Source organism: Brachionichthys hirsutus, chromosome 19 (genome assembly GCF_040956055.1).
Source record: "Brachionichthys hirsutus isolate HB-005 chromosome 19, CSIRO-AGI_Bhir_v1, whole genome shotgun sequence".
In the NCBI taxonomy this organism is placed as follows: Eukaryota; Metazoa; Chordata; class Actinopteri; order Lophiiformes; family Brachionichthyidae; genus Brachionichthys; species Brachionichthys hirsutus.
The window spans coordinates 8,314,223-8,331,404 of record NC_090915.1 but is presented as its reverse complement, the minus strand read 5'-3'; the positions used below and the strand labels follow the sequence as shown (position 1 = coordinate 8,331,404).

The window sequence follows — 17,182 nt, the reverse complement described above, 5'->3', positions numbered from 1 at the left end:
CAAAACTGTGTTGTCGTTAACATTTGTCCAGGCGCTTTTTGCTTATTTGTTGATTATATTCCAAAACTACGTTTACCCAAGAACACAACAGCCAACTGCAGATGAGACTAAAACAATTTATTTTATTTACTGCAGAAGATAAATCATAATGTCACAAAGAGGGATGGGGGGGGGGGTTCGGCTGGGCAGTTTGTAGTGACGCTGTTACAGCTTGATTCCCTTCGGTTCCAGCTTGATTGCTTGCTGCCCCCCCTCGACTCCTGCCTGTCTAGTTTTTTTTTTTTCTGGGGTCCAGAGTGGTCATGTTCATGGAGTCTGGGTACAGAGAAATCAAGAAAAAATAGGGCTGGGTCCAAAGAGGATGGTGGTCAGAAGGGCTGGATCTAGGGGGTTGGCGGTCTGTTCCTCTTGTGGAATGGAAACAGGCTAGCCCAGAATGGCTTTCCCCTCTTTGTTTTCTTTTTGGGGAGCTTCTGAAAAAAAAAAAAAAAGGAACATTTTTTTTCACTTCCAAACATTGTTCTGTAGATTGCACAATCACTGTTTTAAACATTGCATTTCCTCTAAACATCCACTCTTCATGTTCAGACTTCAATAACTCATGTTCAGTTATCTGAGCTCCTCTAAAGCAAGCTACATAACTGAAATAAATATGTTGTAAGGTCCTTCACGATGCGCTGGCGACACATCTGAGGTGTACAACCACTGTCACTTGCAGATGACATAATTATGGTGTCCGTCTACAAGAAAATGGATGGCTGTTGGAATGTAAAATATGAGCTGACAGCTTACCCTCGGATGGTGTTGCTCCTCTTGCCGCGCCTCCGTCGGCTCCGCTACCATCACCTCCGATTTAACAGATTGCTCAATTAGTTGATTTCTGTCAAGGATCACCTCGTCTCTCAGCTCCATGGTCAAGTTCTTCAAACTTTCCTCCTGCCTTGAGATAATCCTCCTCAAGCCTTCTTCTTTCTCAGAGAAGTCCACAATCATTTCGTCTCTTTCAAATAGTTCAATTTCAAACCTCTCCTTTTGCTCTGAGAGCTGGCTCCTCAAGAGCTCTTCTTTCTCAGAGAGTTCCTCAATGAGTTTCTCTCTTTCAAAGAGTTCTCTTTGGAACCTCTTCTCCTGCTCTGAGAGCTGCTCCGTCAAACACTCTTCTTTCTCAGAGAAGTCCACAATCATTTCATCTCTTTCAAAGAGTTCAATTTCAAACCTTTCCTTTTGCTCTGAGAGCTGGCTCCTCAAGAGCTCTTCTTTCTCAGAGAGTTCCTCAATGAGTTTCTCTCTTTCAAAGAGTTTACTTGCAAACCTCTTCTTTTGCTCTGAGAGCTGCTCCGTCAAACACTCTTCTTTCTCAGAGAAGTCCACAATCATTTCGTCTCTTTCAAATAGTTCAATTTCAAACCTCTCCCTTTGCTCTGAGAGATGGCTCCTCAAGAGCTCTTCTTTCTCAGAGAGTTCCTCAATGAGTTTCTCTCTTTCAAAGAGTTCTCTTTGGAACCTCTTCTCCTGCTCTGAGAGCTGCTCCGTCAAACACTCTTCTTTCTCAGAGAAGTCCACAATCATTTCGTCTCTTTCAAAGAGTTCAATTTCAAACCTCTCCTTTTGCTCTGAGAGCTGGCTCCTCAAGAGCTCTTCTTTCTCAGAGAGTTCCTCAATGAGTTTCTCTCTTTCAAAAAGTTCTCTTTGGAACCTCTTCTCCTGCTCTGAGAGCTGCTCCGTCAAACACTCTTCTTTCTCAGAGAAGTCCACAATCATTTCGTCTCTTTCAAAGAGTTCAATTTCAAACCTCTCCTTTTGCTCTGAGAGCTGGCTCCTCAAGAGCTCTTCTTTCTCAGAGAGTTCCTCAATGAGTTTCTCTCTTTCAAAGAGTTCTCTTTGGAACCTCTGCTCCTGCTCTGAGAGCTGCTCCGTCAAACACTCTTCTTTCTCAGAGAAGTCCACAATCATTTCGTCTCTTTCAAAGAGTTCAATTTCAAACCTCTCCTTTTGCTCTGAGAGCTGGCACCTCAAGAGCTCTTCTTTCTCAGAGAGTTCCTCAATGAGTTTCTCTCTTTCAAAGAGTTCTCTTTGGAACCTCTGCTCCTGCTCTGAGAGCTGCTCCGTCAAACACTCTTCTTTCTCAGAGAAGTCCACAATCATTTCGTCTCTTTCAAATAGTTCAATTTCAAACCTCTCTATTTGCTCTGAGAGCTGGCTCCTCAAGAGCTCTTCTTTCTCAGAGAGTTCCTCAATGAGTTTCTCTCTTTCAAAGAGTTCTCTTTGGAACCTCTGCTCCTGCTCTGAGAGCTGCTCCGTCAAACACTCTTCTTTCTCAGAGAAGTCCACAATCATTTCGTCTCTTTCAAAGAGTTCAATTTCAAACCTCTCCTTTTGCTCTGAGAGCTGGCTCCTCAAGAGCTCTTCTTTCTCAGAGAGTTCCTCAATGAGTTTCTCTCTTTCAAAGAGTTCTCTTTGGAACCTCTGCTCCTGCTCTGAGAGCTGCTCCGTCAAACACTCTTCTTTCTCAGAGAAGTCCACAATCATTTCGTCTCTTTCAAAGAGTTCAATTTCAAACCTCTCCTTTTGCTCTGAGAGCTGGCTCCTCAAGAGCTCTTCTTTCTCAGAGAGTTCCTCAATGAGTTTCTCTCTTTCAAAGAGTTCTCTTTGGAACCTCTGCTCCTGCTCTGAGAGCTGCTCCGTCAAACACTCTTCTTTCTCAGAGAAGTCCACAATCATTTCGTCTCTTTCAAAGAGTTCACTTTCAAACCTCTCTATTTGCTCTGAGAGCTGGCTCCTCAAGAGCTCTTCTTTCTCAGAGAGTTCCTCAATGAGTTTCTCTCTTTCAAAGAGTTTACTTGCAAACCTCTTCTTTTGCTCTGAGAGCTGCTCCGTCAAACACTCTTCTTTCTCAGAGAAGTCCACAATCATTTCGTCTCTTTCAAAGAGTTCACTTTCAAACCTCTCTATTTGCTCTGAGAGCTGGCTCCTCAAGAGCTCTTCTTTCTCAGAGAGTTCCTCAATGAGTTTCTCTCTTTCAAAGAGTTTACTTGCAAACCTCTTCTTTTGCTCTGAGAGCTGCTCCGTCAAACACTCTTCTTTCTCAGAGAAGTCCACAATCATTTCGTCTCTTTCAAAGAGTTCACTTTCAAACCTCTCTATTTGCTCTGAGAGCTGGCTCCTCAAGAGCTCTTCTTTCTCAGAGAGTTCCTCAATGAGTTTCTCTCTTTCAAAGAGTTCTCTTTGGAACCTCTGCTCCTGCTCTGAGAGCTGCTCCGTCAAACACTCTTCTTTCTCAGAGAAGTCCACAATCATTTCGTCTCTTTCAAAGAGTTCAATTTCAAACCTCTCCTTTTGCTCTGAGAGCTGGCTCCTCAAGAGCTCTTCTTTCTCAGAGAGTTCCTCAATGAGTTTCTCTCTTTCAAAGAGTTCTCTTTGGAACCTCTGCTCCTGCTCTGAGAGCTGCTCCGTCAAACACTCTTCTTTCTCAGAGAAGTCCACAATCATTTCATCTCCTTCAAAGCGTTCACTTTCAAACATGTGCTTTTGCTCTGAGAGCACCACGAAGTTCTCTAGGTTCTGAAGGCGTTCCTTAATGATTCTATCCCTTCGAAAGAGTTCTCTTTGGAACTTCTCTTCCTGTTGTGAAAGCTGCTTCTTGAAGCTGCTCTTGCTGTCCTTTAGATCCTCCTGTGTTAATACAGATTAGAAGTAAAATAATTAGATTGACTGCTTTTTTACACATTATATTTGCTTATCATGTTTTCTCAACCTCCAACATTCAATTGAAACTTCCCGAATGATCTGAATCCTTCTAAAATAACTTGTAACTTGTAAATAACTTGTAACTTGTTTGAGTAAAATCTGAGTTGAGGCAGCTCACCTGAAGCTTTTTGTTTTCTTCATGGACACATTGAAAACTGTGCTGAAGAGAAGAGATTTCTTCTTTATTCCCTCTGATGGCTGCCATTGCCTTTTCATACATATCCTGAATCTATAACAAAGCAGGTATAAGGGTAAGTGTATGGAACACCATGTCAACTCTAAACTACATGAGCGCTGTTATGTCTGTCGTTCAAAGACATCCTTCAATTCGTTTTTCTGGTCAGAGACCAACTGTCGACAAACAGCAGGCAAAAACGACCAAACAGCTGTCTGACGTTGAACCTTGGACAATGACCGTCTTTGTAAGTATTTGTGTATAAACATTGAATTATATATGTAAGATAAGATGTGAGATATATAAGATGTTAGTATGTTTCTTAAAATAAGTTGTAAACTAATTGGTGTTTTTGTTAGCTGTAGTGTTGTATTAGCCTGCGGTGTAAATTTAGCACAAGATGTACATTTTGATAAATAGTGATTTAAGTTTGTTTGTTCAATTATCAGTTATCGCATGTCACTTCTTCATAACAATAGACATATACAAAAGTTTAACATTTTACCATGTTGTCGTCGCTTTTTCCAAACAGTGGATGCTGACAATAATCCAATAGATCCAAAATAAAAGCTGTTCACAGAGGTACTGGATGAACACCTCACAGCAGTTCATATGAGCAGTCCTCTTTGAACCTTTATGTATTTGATCCTTTATGACTTTGATCCTTATGGCTTTGATCCTTATGGCTTTGATCCTTTGTTGATGGAAACACTAATGCCCACCATTGATAGCAGTATTCTGCCATGAATCTCTACATTATTATTGTGTGTGTGTGTGTGTGTGTGTGTGTGTGTGTGTGACCTACTAATCACACCTATGCATGTATCTATAATGTTCTGCAGCACCTCAGTTCATGCAGTTACCAACAGTTCCATCCTAGTGAAGCTCAAACGGTTCAAAGGGCTCCATGATTTTCCTGCAACATTGTTTCCTCTCATTGTTCCTTTACTTCCTGCTTCAATCATGAAGATGTATCTTTCTCTCTTCCAGACAAGATGTGTCTCCATCTTCAGATCTTAAAGGGAACATCTGCTCCAGAAGGCAGGCTTTGTAGATCATGAGGCAGTCCCAGCTTCGTTGGTGATCGTCAGTGTGTTCAGTTATTTGGTCGATGTTCAATGGTGCCGTGCCAGTTCTAAAGTCACTGACTAGAAATTAAAACCTTGAAATGTGATCCTGACTCACTCCAGACTCCGTCCAGCTCTTTTGCCCCCATTTGTACTGGAACTGAGTCTTAGCTGACTTTCTTTTTTTTTTTTTATCTCAAGCCCTTCCATTCCACAGGAACTCAGCAACATGTCATCTCATACCCTACAAAGTTCCTGGCATCAACCCTCCACTGGCTTCTAATGTCAAGTTTAGATGTCTAGTGCTGGCATGCATTCTAAAAACCCCTGTCTGTGGTTCACCCTTAAACTCTATTCTCTCTGTGATGAATTGATTAGCCGGCCCTGGCTGTTCTCCCTTCTGTCTCCCTAATAGAGGAGTGACCTTTTCACTTTGTTCACTGCAGCACTGTCACTCCTCATCTTCCCTTGCAAGCTGAACAAAAGCATTCTTCACTTTCTGCTGAACCAAATAAAATGTTCTCCAAATCAAATTGCTGCACAGATCTCTCCATCTCACTGTGCCTTAATTGAATTTACCCCATGCTGTAGGTTTAAAGACACTATGATGATGACCTTTCACGAGTAAATAAAAATGTCGGCATTCTAATCAGTTTAAACTCATGAGCTCCACAAAAGGAGTGATTTGGATGCTATAGAAAGACGTGTATGTAAAGCAAAAAGGTTAAGAGTCTGTGGTGTTCAGTTTTCCACAAAGTTGGAAATAATTCATGTTCATTTATGCTCGCCTGTTCTTCAAGAATCGAAAATATATTATGAGCAAAATAAAATAAATCATCAACCGCCCTCCTCTGCTGGTGCAGAATGTTATTCAACTTAGTCTGAGAACTGTATTAATATGCTTGTAAATGTTTTGTTGGGGTTGTAAAAGTGTGTTTTGCCTGTGGCATCATCTCATTTGTATAATTTTGTTGAAAGTACTCTTTTTAATAAAGTGTTATATGAATAAAGTTTTGCTTACTTGTCTATTCTACAAGGAAATGAATGCTTGAGAGCAAAATAACCCATGACTGAGGCTATCCAGTGGACTTGTGGATCTGTTTTTTTTTTTATCTGTTCTTTGTTAAAACTGTGATGTGAATGACATTTGTACCGACTAGAACACATCCTTTAAAAAAGAAATGTAGTTTTGGAAGACAGTGTGTGACAATTCATCCCGGATTAAAGTTTTATGATTCTTTGTCTGGGCCTGTCTGGTGGATTCAACTGGCTGCACAGGCTCAATCAGGCTGGCAAAATAATAGACCCCAGGGATGGTAGAAAAGGATCAGCCAAGAGTAACAGGACAGCGGGTCATTACACATAACAATTGTCTTGTGGGCCATGGAGCTATAGCCAAGGAGTGTTATCAGTGTGTATGTGTGTGCGCAGTGCGGCAACTTTTCGGAAAAATAATAGAGGCATGGCTGTGAACTCTTAGCATGTGTTTCTTTGTGAGGCATTTAATTACAGTGATGATGATAAACTTGTTTGTGTACCGTTAGCAAACACTGTAAAAAGTAGAGCTTTGTTCATGCAACAAAGTGAAAAATACATTTGTGGAAGTTAGAACAGACGCAAGCTCTTCTCTTTGGGACCAACAGTTGTTTGCCTGTGTGTGTATGTGTGTGTGTGTGCGTGACACCAGGTCACTAATCACACTAGGCATAATTCACAACAGCATATTATATTACCTGTCCACAGGAGGTCCATAATTTAAAGGCAATTACCTGTCAGGCTAGATTACTTTGTCCACTTTTATGACTTTAAAACACTATGAACTCATTTAAATTGGATATACACAGTTCTCAAATGGCCATGAGGATATTTTTCTCAAAATAACATTGTTGGACCCCTCACACCGCCTACTAAGGCGCACTTACCTCATTTGAACTCATGAAACATTTATGGGAAACTTCACGATTCCGATCTGACCTCGTGACCCGCTGACAGCTCCATGCGATGAGCTTATGGCCCGCGGCATGTTTAACAAGGAACGTGAGCTGTTTCCTCTCGCCTGACTCTCTAATTAAGGCCTGACAAAGTCTCAGTGGTCCCGTCTGCCACAGACCACAGCTGGCCTCAGAAAGTCTAGCTGAGGTCTGTGGATTTTAGCTTTCCACACGGGGTCACTGACACGGCAGAGCTGGGGATTTGACAAGAGGCACTTCTATGGCTTTAATATTTAACAGTGGACAGTTCAACAACAACATCATGGAGGGAGAGCGATGGAGAAAGGGTCAATACACTTTTTAATTTGAAAAAAAAAACAGAAAATCTTTACTCCCTGCAGGAAACAGAGAGGAACAGTGTGCCACAACTCCTGTCATTGCTTTGCTGCTGCGTAGCGGTTATGGTGATGTCGACTCATATGGCCAGTTGGTCAAAACATACATGAAATGTAAGCTACTATTTAGAGGAAAACAAGCAGAGCCATCACACCTGCCAATCAGCATCAAGCTCAGGTGGTTGTGGCCTCAAAAGTGTGTATTTAGACTTATTCTTCTTTTGGCTTCTCCCGCCAGGGGTCACCACAGCAAATCAACCTTCTCCACTTCACCCTGTCCTTTGCATCGTCCTCCCTCACTAAGTCCATGTATCTCCTCCTGGGTCAACCTCTAGCCCTGTTCCCTGGTAGTTCCATCCTCAGCATCCTTCTACCGATATAGTCCCTGTCTCTCCTCTGGACATGTCCAAACCATCGAATCCTGTCCTCTCTGACCTTGTCTCCAAAACATCTAACCTGCACTGTCCCTCTTATTGTCTCATTTATAATCCTATCCAACCTGGTCACTCTCAAGGAGAACCTCAGCATCTTCATCTCCTCCACTTCTAGCTGCGCCTCCTGTCTTTTCCTCTGATCCACTGTATCTAAGCCGTCCATCATGACTGTCCTCACCACTGTCTTGTAGACCTTTCCCTTCGTCCTCGCTGACACTCTCCTGTCACAGAGCACACCTGATACTTTCCTCCACCCGTTCCAGCCTAAAAAAATTAAGGACTATAATCATAAATATATTGAAAATAGTGTTTATGACTACATAATAAGCATCTAATTCTTATAATAGTTAAGATGTTTGTGTAATAACATGATGCACAATAATGTATAATAACGTAAGTGGACATCAACTAGACACAGCAGAAGTCCAATCACCATCAATAAGAACCTGCCAAATGAGAAAGCACAAAAACTCCAAGAGAAAAAAAGAAGCATTATTGGATCATGAATTTGTGGAGGAGAGAATCGCAGTGCATTATGAGATTTCTCCCTGCAGTCTCAGGCTATAGCAGGGTAGCTACTTCATTATAGTTTTTACTTTTTACTCAATTAAAAGTCTGCATCTTGGGTCAAGAGCAGACTGTTGAACAGGATACAGGCCTGGTAACACAGGAGAAAAATAATTTAAATATTTATGGTCTATGGCAATGAACACATGGAACCGATCGGCTCCTTATTGTTCTCACTGACTTTTCAGTGCACCTAATTAAGAGACATTCCTCTCCAACCACTCCAACAAGCTGAGTAGCTCTCCCTGCAAAGGGAAGCAATCACTCTCCTAGTATCACGACAGATTAGACGTGACTGAAGGACTGAAAATTCATTACCAAAAAAGCAAGCTGCCCATAGCCACATCTATTCATGACTAGGGTGGATAAATAGAAAAGGGACATAAGAAGTATTTGATCAAATATAAGAAAAGGGTGACAATTTGCACACACATTTCAGGAAAGATGGCCAGAAACAGTCCGGTGACCAGTGCGAGGAATAGGAGTATAGACTTTAGTGAATGCAAATCAACACCAAAGGACCGGCTGGATGAGCACTGTGGGACTTGTTTCCGCTCCCTAAAGGACAACCAAAAAAAAGAGGCATGTCCAGACAATGGCAAAATGGTCAGCCTTCAGAGGAGAAGCACAATGCAAACTCTGGAGCTTTGGGCTTGGTAGCCCATGATCAGGCTTTCAGGCCAGCTCATTAGAGGGTTTTTTCCAATTACAGTGGAATTGTCTGCACATTGAGCATCACAGTTATTCAGGGGCCATTGTTTAGGCAGCTCTGCAAATATCCCAAATGCTTGGAGCCTGAGTGGATGGATTCGAAGGCATTTATGTTCAGGGAACAATGGCTGTTCTACACCGAGTGGGATCCAGAGAAGCAAGGCTGCAACACCGCAACACACCCCACAAGAGAATAGGCAGAGGCTAAAAACAGAAACACTAGCATTGCTGTTATTCATGTCCGTACACTGGCAAAAACCCAAGTGCTTATTTCTCCTGTGTTTGATTGTCCTCTCTATAAGGGAATGGAAAGAGGGGGCAGCGCCACCATCACTCCCCACCGTCACGGAAACATGCAGCAATAAAACCGGTAAGAAAAAATTCTCTCACATGAAAAACACAATGCTGCTGTTCAAAATTTCAGATTGGATGGATTGGGCTGTATCTTTTGTCCGAAGATGAAGGAGTGAAGGTACAAACAGAACGTGTACAGCAGGAAATTGCAGTAAATGCACAGATGGATTTTTTTTTTTTAATGTTGTGAGTTAGAAAACATAATGGTGATAAAAGAGAGACAATATCTTATGACCTTGAAGGCATGTCACTGTCGTGTTAGATGAGTGAAACAATTGAAGTATGCACTTGAAAGCTCTTGTTTCTACCACTGAGCTGACTTCTCACCACCTATTGCAACTACAGCGATCCCTCCGAATTCGCGGCTTTGCTCTGCTGACGGTTTTCGCAAATACTCAATATAAATATATGTAGTCGGAAATTCGCTATTCAGCCAGGTTTCGCAGCCGCTCCAAATTAACTTGGGTGCTTTGTGGGCCGGCTTATTCTTCTTCCTCGCTCTCATACCTGCTGCACTATTGCCTCGTCTCGTGCATCGCTCACTGATTGGGTTGTGTGATTGATCACCGTAGTGTTTTCTGCAGTTTCTTAAAGGGCTGGTGTTCACTAATGAATTTTATTTCCTTTTCAATGCATAAGGTTTTTTTTTCTACAGATGTGTTTTGTGTTTAAAATGCTGTAAATGTATATAAAAATATTAAATATTAAAATACAAATGTCCGTACTGTATTATACATATATATATACTGTATTACACACACATATATATATATATATACAGCACAGTGCTGTGATGAAGGATCCTACTCGCTGTTTACGTGGAGTACTTCAAGCACTGCATGTCAGTTGGCTGACTGACCCTTTTCGTGTGAAGCTCCTATCTGTTCTATTCCCTCCTGATCCCTTGTTGTTAATGCCGTCCAGCCTACTTCCCCTGACATTGCTGCTACTGCATGCTTCTTCTTGGCTAGTCCATCGGGTTAGTGGATTGAATCCCAGGCAGGGCAAGTCTCCAGTGTCACCACGCTTAGACTCCCTACCCCATCACACAGTACAAAGCACTCTTTGAATGTGAGCTTTCTTTTGCTATTTCAGGTTGATATTCTCTCTGGATATAATTCTATTGTAGAGCAGATTAGAGCAGATGATTTGAGTGTCCTGCAGTAATTATCTCACTCTCACAGAAATTAGCTTTGTGAGCAGCAGCCAAAAAAAGCTCCATTGACTTTGCTTGTATTGTAAACAAATGTGTTCTAAATTCATCTACATTATGTAGGGCGAATAATTAAATCATTTTACAATGTAATGGTGCTGTAAATATAATTATTTGTAATGCACATTGCATGAGGCAAAATAAATAAGACAAACGGGCAATAAATAGGACAAAATGGGTTTTAATATCAGTCTCTATACAGCATACGGGATATAAACCCCATAATATCTATATAAAAAGGACACTCCCATATCTTGTAATGGCTTAAATCTGGTAACAGCTCCAGTTTGCATTCAATTTAAAAAGAAGACAGATAAATGACTTGAAATGATAGCAGCCGTCACTGCAAACAATAGATGCTGACTGTACTGCACCAAGATTAGACCAGAGGATTCGGGACACCGTTCAAGATGAGAATTATGCTGCACAGTCAAGTATTTCACTGAGCAAGCCTCCGAAGCACCTCACTTGAAGATAAAACTGTTTTCGACTGAGACGCTTGTCACAAACTCCTGTTTCTGATTATTTTATGACGCTTCTGGTAGAAAAAAGAGGATGAGCTGACTTTCAGAGCTGTGGCAATTTTACCCTGTTGTTGTTGTGACTGGATCGACAGTGAATGATAACTGGTGTATTTGTGAGTATTTGTCGAGTTGCTGTTAGTGAAATACATAACTTAAACATGACTCATGTGAATAACAGATTTGCAATGCTAATTTAATAAATGCATCATTTATAATGTTACTTCATTTCTGACAATTGCAAAACCAGTGGCTAATGGTTCAAAGAAAAATATTACTCCTTTTTGGTAATGGCCTTTACAGAATCAGGAATAGTGTGGGCCATTCTCTTTGAGGTCCTAAAATACACCTAAGCAATCCCTATCCATCACAACAATCAACCTTTTATTCCTGAGTCCTTCTCTTTCAATCAGTTCCACAAAGTTGTAGTCATGGCACCAGTGAGGTGTGGAGAATGTATACTAGTTCTTGGTACAACCTGCAAGAGAGGACTTTAAATGTATTTGAACCTTTAATCTTTGGAAAATAATGTCTTAATGGAATCTTCTTACAAATTCTTCCAAAAAAACCCCATAAATTTGTGCTTTCATTTGACACATTTTTACTAAATCTGGAATTTTTTCACATGGAAAATGTAGATGCACGTGTCTGATTGTATTTGTCTTGTATTGGAGTCTCACTCCAATACATTTTAATTTTTGTATTGATTATAGCACTATGAGTCACCGATCCAAATATCTTAACTTTTTACACCAAATACTTTAAATATAACATGTTCCATTGCAAATAACAGGCTGAGTCAAATTAGAATGTTCATTACATCAAATAACATGTGCCTATTTGTATGTTTTAAAAATGTTACAATCCCTTTAGCTCGCGGTGGAAAAGGAGAATTAACATAACGCAGATGTAATTGGCAATTAGTTATTTATTAATAACTTATTTAGTTAACTAATATACAAGAGATGAGCAGAACAAGGAGACGCGAGACAGGGCATGACTGGCACGTTCTAGGAGCTTAAATAGCGTGTCCATCAAGGCTTGGCAGGGCTGTCCATCAAGCCAGCAGTTCAGATACAGTCCTTTGGTATGGCCACAGCGGCCCACCAGCGTGCATCTACCTTGGAGGGGGTATGGAGGTCGGAGTGGCAGCCCCCTCATTGAGCCACTCCGCTGTCGTTTCCCGCCTGTCTGGCCTTTGGAGCAGGAGCAGGACAATCCCGTGCGATGTGACCAACCGCATCACACCGGTAGCAACGGTCAGTTGAGCGGGGGGAACCGCTGGAAGCGCGGAGGTCTTCCTTGGAGCTGCAGTGGTGATGGTGTGGCTTGGCGGGTCTCTTCGGGCGCCCCCCCTTCCTCATAGTCAGCCATTCTGACTCATGGTGCTAACAGCACAACCCAGTCACTCCCATGATGCATTGCGCCTCACGTGATCTCGCACGATCGCTACAATATATATATATTTTTTTGGAAAATTTCTCACGGCACACCTGACGATCTCTCGCGGCACCCCGGTTGGGAAAAGCTGAACTAGAGACACACACACTGGAAGCCACATTAACCCATGAACCAAAATCCACACGCAATAATAACTCTCACACCCAAAATCAGTGTCTCTCCAGCATCATCGCAAAGTGCAGAGGCGAAGAACGACTGATCCAACACAGCTGCCGAGGACCAAACAACAAACCTCAAATTCTTGTAAAAAAAAAACCACATGCTGCACCCCTTGGTCTCGAACCCAGGACCTTCCGGCTGGGAGTCAAGTGTGCTACCCACTGCACCACCGAGAATTCAGCACGATGTCACATAAGGAAAAAGCAGAGCTCCAGTGCAACACGCTGTGGTCTGAAATAGCACCTCATCATCCGACGAGTATGACTTTGTTAATGCCTCGAGTTTCCTACCCCGCACTGGGGGGTGGTTGGTATTGTTACCAACCGCCGTGTCGGAGGCCCTGGGTTCGAGTCCCGCTGTGGGAGTGGGGTAGAGCGGGGGTAGCAGGGTAGGCCTGGGGCCTTGCCTGGGCGGGGTGAACTGGACCGGTCCACTTCACCCCGCCCAGGCGGCCCTGGGCCTACCCTGCTACCCCCTCCCTATCCCATTCCCGTGGTGGGATCTGAAGCCGGGGCACTTTAAACTTTTCAACATTGCTACCAACTATTCCCCCACCCCCGTGCACACACCGACGCACGCACTCATACACTACGGACAATTTGGAGTAATCGATTCCCCTAAATTGCATGCTTTTGGAGGTGGGCGGAGACAGGAGAACCCCGACGCAGACACGATTTGAACCCAGTACCATCTGGCTGTGAGGCCAGCATAAACTCGACCAGCTGATAACCAGTCATTAACAAATTCTCAACACCAATGATGATATCACAGACAATCTGAATGTAAATATACATACTTTAATCTCATGTCCACAAATAATCAACAACAAACCTAACTGCAGGCACAAATTGTATTGATCCAAATATAGACATTTTGCCAGCTGAAATATATTACATTTTAAAAAGGTCCAAATATTTTAGATCTCCAGTACTCACACAATACTGCCGTAGTACTCATTCAGCACCGCCCCAGTACTAATAGAGTATTGATGTTAACAAACCTCTTGAAAATATAAGCTGCCCGTTATGGGCTTTTCTTCCGAGCAGATCAGCAATACGAAGAAAATGTACATTTATATTTCTATCCATCTGGTTCACGTTTCACATCCAACACTGTAAAAAATAAAACAGCAAATACACTGCAAAAAAAACCCATGTGTTCTTTTGGCCTTTGGTTTGCTGACAGGATCTGATGTCACACATCCAAGCCTCGTATCAGAAAGTCTTCGAGAGCACCGAGTCACTCCACCAGCGTCACATCCACGTCTGACTCGTCCCCACGAGGGACGCTGCCATTGCACTGACGGAGAGATGCTTTCCGCTTCCTGGGGACCATGGTAACAGGAAGTCCCGCCCCTGAAGTCCACAAACATTTTGAAAAAAGAAGTGTGAAGAACAAGATGATGAAAAGAGAAGTGCTACCTCTATGTAGTAATAATGAATACAACTGCGTAGTTAGAAATAAAATACAAAATAACACGAAGGAGGGACACAAATAAGGAGACTACCGTCGCTTTATCATGCTCTCAATACATTTCCCAACCCACCTTGCAGTCTCTTCCCTTTCCGGGGCTGAGTAAAGTCAGGAAAAAGGAGAACCCTCCGTCTTTTCTGCCGTCCAATCAGGAGTAGCGCTCCATTCTTCTCCCGTGGCTCCTCAAATATTGTTTCAAGACTCCTGTGGGGTGAAAAACAAAACATGGTAGAAGACTGGAGATTCAGTGAGATTTGCATTATTCATTTTAAAGGTTACCATTACCTGTTGGTTGAGGGGGAATTGTAGTTCTTGTTCGTATAAATCTCCTCCAGACTGAACTCTTTCTTCTTTAACCTGAAAAAATGTTTACTGATGATTTTGGAATATGGTCAATGTGTTTGTAAATGACTGTGTTCATTTCCTCCACACCCACGCGACCTACCTTTTGACCTTTGGCAGTCCCATTGGCGTGAGCAACGTTTCACGCGGTGATGCCCGCCGGATTCGAATCTGTGAGACGCGTTTGGCTCGCTGACATAAAATGGACACAGAGATCCAATCAGTGGAAACTATGAGTAAAAATGACTTGACAATAAAAAATAGGAAACAACAAAAAAAATATCCACCTCTCCATTTGTGCTGAGAAACTCTGGGCCTGCTGTCGATTGGCTCGTGGAAAGCAGAGCAGACAGTCCATTGGCTGAAGATGACGGCGAAGGAAGAGACCGTCGCCGGGGGAGGCGTCGGCAACGGGAGCTGTGATTGGACCGCTGCTTCTGAAGTCGCCGGGTGGGAGAAGCTGGGCTGTCAGAGATATAAATTACTTAAAACGCACGAACCGCACACCGATTAAAAATGACGCACAAAGAAATAAGACATTAAAATAGGGTATATTTGCACATAGCTGCAAGGAGAAAGGAAAGTTATAGTTAATGCTCCAAGTGCAATATTATGATGTACCAATACTCATGAATATTAATAAGGGTTAATTTTAGAGCCAACCAACCAGTGGTCGTTGTTCAGGCCAGGCGGGGCTGTCCAGTCCTTCAATGGCCTCAGGGGACTCAAACAAGTTACGCCCCTCGCCGACTCAAATATCGTCCCCATGGCAACTGCTGAGAACCGCAGCATGGGGGCACGGCTACAGGAGGCAGTGCTGAGGAAAAGGTAAAAAGCTCTGCGATTGGACGAGCACGCGTTTCAGACGCGCCGCCATCGGCCTCATCGTCAGCCGAAGGCCGAGCCGGATGCGGCGTCGCCGTCGCCGCCTGCCATCGCTGTCCTTCAGGGTCAGAGGTCGACTCCGCATTTTTGAGGACTGTGAGAGAGACAGAACAACATCTAATGACAAAAACAACAACAAAAAGAGTTCTGGGCCTCCAGCCGAGGAAGGTTGAAGTCACCTGAAAGTTGTTTGTGCCATTTGTTCCACGCACGCGCACACACACACACACACACACACACGCACACACACGCACGCTTAAAGAGGAGTTAAAGAAGCCATTTCTGGAGAAACCATCTCTGAACAGAGGAGGAGGATTAAGACACCGTATATTATTATTGTAGAATCTTCCTAACACCAAATCCGTGTACGTAACAAGTGTAAAATCTTTTTAACCTGAATATTTGTCTCGTAATTGCACTTCCGGTTAGATGGTAAACTGCATCTCATTACCCCCCCCAGCCACACCTGGGTGCAGCTCAACAAAAGAGCTCACCTGAGGGTGTCTAATTTCTCTCGCGGCTCAGAATCCCATAAACATTCCTACAAGTTAATTCACCGTCATTTGACGAACAGGAGTTCCTTTTTTTTTTTGGCCTTATTACTTTCTCACATCGGTCTTTTTTATGTGACATGAAACAAAGGGACACTCACAGAAAACGAGCGGTATTTAGGATCGGCGTGAGAACAAAACAGAAAAAAGGGATTTGGAGAAAATACAAAAGGTGCTCGAGCTAGCTGCGCCTAGCTACCGTTAGCATATTATATTGCGCGTGAATCGGCTAAGATGTCATAAATCGGGAAATTCATTTCACCTTTTCAAAGCCTTCGGATTCGTTTGGTCTCCTTTAACTCCTCTTATCTCATTTTAAGCGCTTTCGACGCTAGAAAATGCCAAACCTGGCCGTGCGGTCCGGTGCAAGACACACTCCTGATGCCACTAATGCCCGGCGTTAAATAGCGGAAGTCACAATCACAATGATGGAACTTCCGCTGAAAGTTTCAAAATAAAAGTGTTAGTCTAGCGCAGTGTTTCCCAACCTTTTTTGAGCCGCGGCACATTTTTTACATTTACAAAATCCTGCGGCACACCCCCAACCAACTGGTCTCCTCCATCGCCCACTCATCTGACCCAGGCATGCGAGCAAATGCACTGATATTTAACCGAAGGGTAGGAGGGCTGCTGTGCATCCCTGGGTCTAATAGGTCTCGAGGTTTGCAGTGAAACATAATTCCTGCTGAGAGAGTCTAAATCAGAGAAAATAGTTTGTTCTGTTGGGTGGTGGGTTGATGAAAATGTGTATGCGAGTCGATGCCAATGGTAATGTCTGAGGACAGATGTGACACCAACCAGCTCATACAGGTTTAGCTGAAGGGCCTCCAGTTATAAAAATAAAAGACATCAGATATCAGCAACGGTCAGTTGAGCGGGGGGGGCCCGCTGGAAGCGCGGAGGTCTTCCTTGGAGCTGCAGTGGTGATGGTGTGGCTTGGCGGGTCTCTTCGGGCGCCCCCCCTTCCTCATAGTCAGCCATTCTGACTCATGGTGCTAACAGCACAACCCAGTCACTCCCATGATGCATTGCGCCTCACGTGATCTCGCGCGATCGCTACAATATATATATATTTTTTTGGAAAATTTCTCACGGCACACCGGTTGGGAAAAGCTGAACTAGAGACACACACACTGGAAGCCACATTAACCCATGAACCAAAATCCACACGCAATAATAACTCTCACACCCAAAAT

At 43.1% G+C, this 17,182-nt stretch overlaps 2 protein-coding genes across 2 annotated transcripts; both read right to left on the bottom strand.

Annotated features, from left to right (window-relative positions):
- Nucleotides 1-306: 306 nt before the first annotated feature.
- On the bottom strand, nucleotides 307-12,489 carry LOC137908806 (trichohyalin-like). Its single transcript, XM_068753228.1, has 7 exons — nucleotides 12,395-12,489; nucleotides 12,237-12,311; nucleotides 8,143-8,195; nucleotides 7,823-8,013; nucleotides 3,866-3,976; nucleotides 793-3,672; nucleotides 307-315 (listed from the first exon to the last, which is right to left on the bottom strand). Exons 1-7 carry the CDS (start codon nucleotides 12,487-12,489, stop codon nucleotides 307-309), a joined length of 3,414 nt encoding a protein of 1,137 aa, XP_068609329.1.
- Nucleotides 12,490-13,536: 1,047 nt separating this feature from the next.
- Nucleotides 13,537-14,943, bottom strand: LOC137908908 (proline-rich protein 14-like). Its single transcript, XM_068753336.1, has 5 exons — nucleotides 14,838-14,943; nucleotides 14,654-14,742; nucleotides 14,494-14,565; nucleotides 14,282-14,412; nucleotides 13,537-14,090 (listed from the first exon to the last, which is right to left on the bottom strand). The coding sequence occupies exons 2-5, from the start codon at nucleotides 14,674-14,676 to the stop codon at nucleotides 13,975-13,977; spliced, it is 342 nt and encodes a 113-aa protein (XP_068609437.1). The 5' UTR covers nucleotides 14,677-14,742; nucleotides 14,838-14,943; the 3' UTR covers nucleotides 13,537-13,974.
- Between the last annotated feature and the right edge of the window lie 2,239 nt (nucleotides 14,944-17,182).

Bases quoted from the DNA above. Each gene is read 5' to 3' on its own strand.
- LOC137908908 (XM_068753336.1), bottom strand. From the start codon at position 14,676: ATGGGACTGCCAAAGGTCAAAAG. The intron at 14,566-14,653 runs GTAGGTCGCGTG...ACATTTTTTCAG, and splicing joins GGACTGCCAAAGGTCAAAAG to GTTAAAGAAGAAAGAGTTCA. The intron at 14,091-14,281 runs GTGGGTTGGGAA...TGTGGACTTCAG, and splicing joins GAAAGGGAAGAGACTGCAAG to GGGCGGGACTTCCTGTTACC.
- LOC137908806 (XM_068753228.1), bottom strand. From the start codon at position 12,489: ATGGCTGACTATGAGGAAGGGGGGGCGCCCGAAGAGACCCGCCAAGCC. The intron at 8,196-12,236 runs GTAGATGCACGC...CTCATTTGGCAG, and splicing joins ACCTCCATACCCCCTCCAAG to GTTCTTATTGATGGTGATTG. The intron at 8,014-8,142 runs GTTATTATACAT...TAATTTTTTTAG, and splicing joins TCTAGTTGATGTCCACTTAC to GCTGGAACGGGTGGAGGAAA.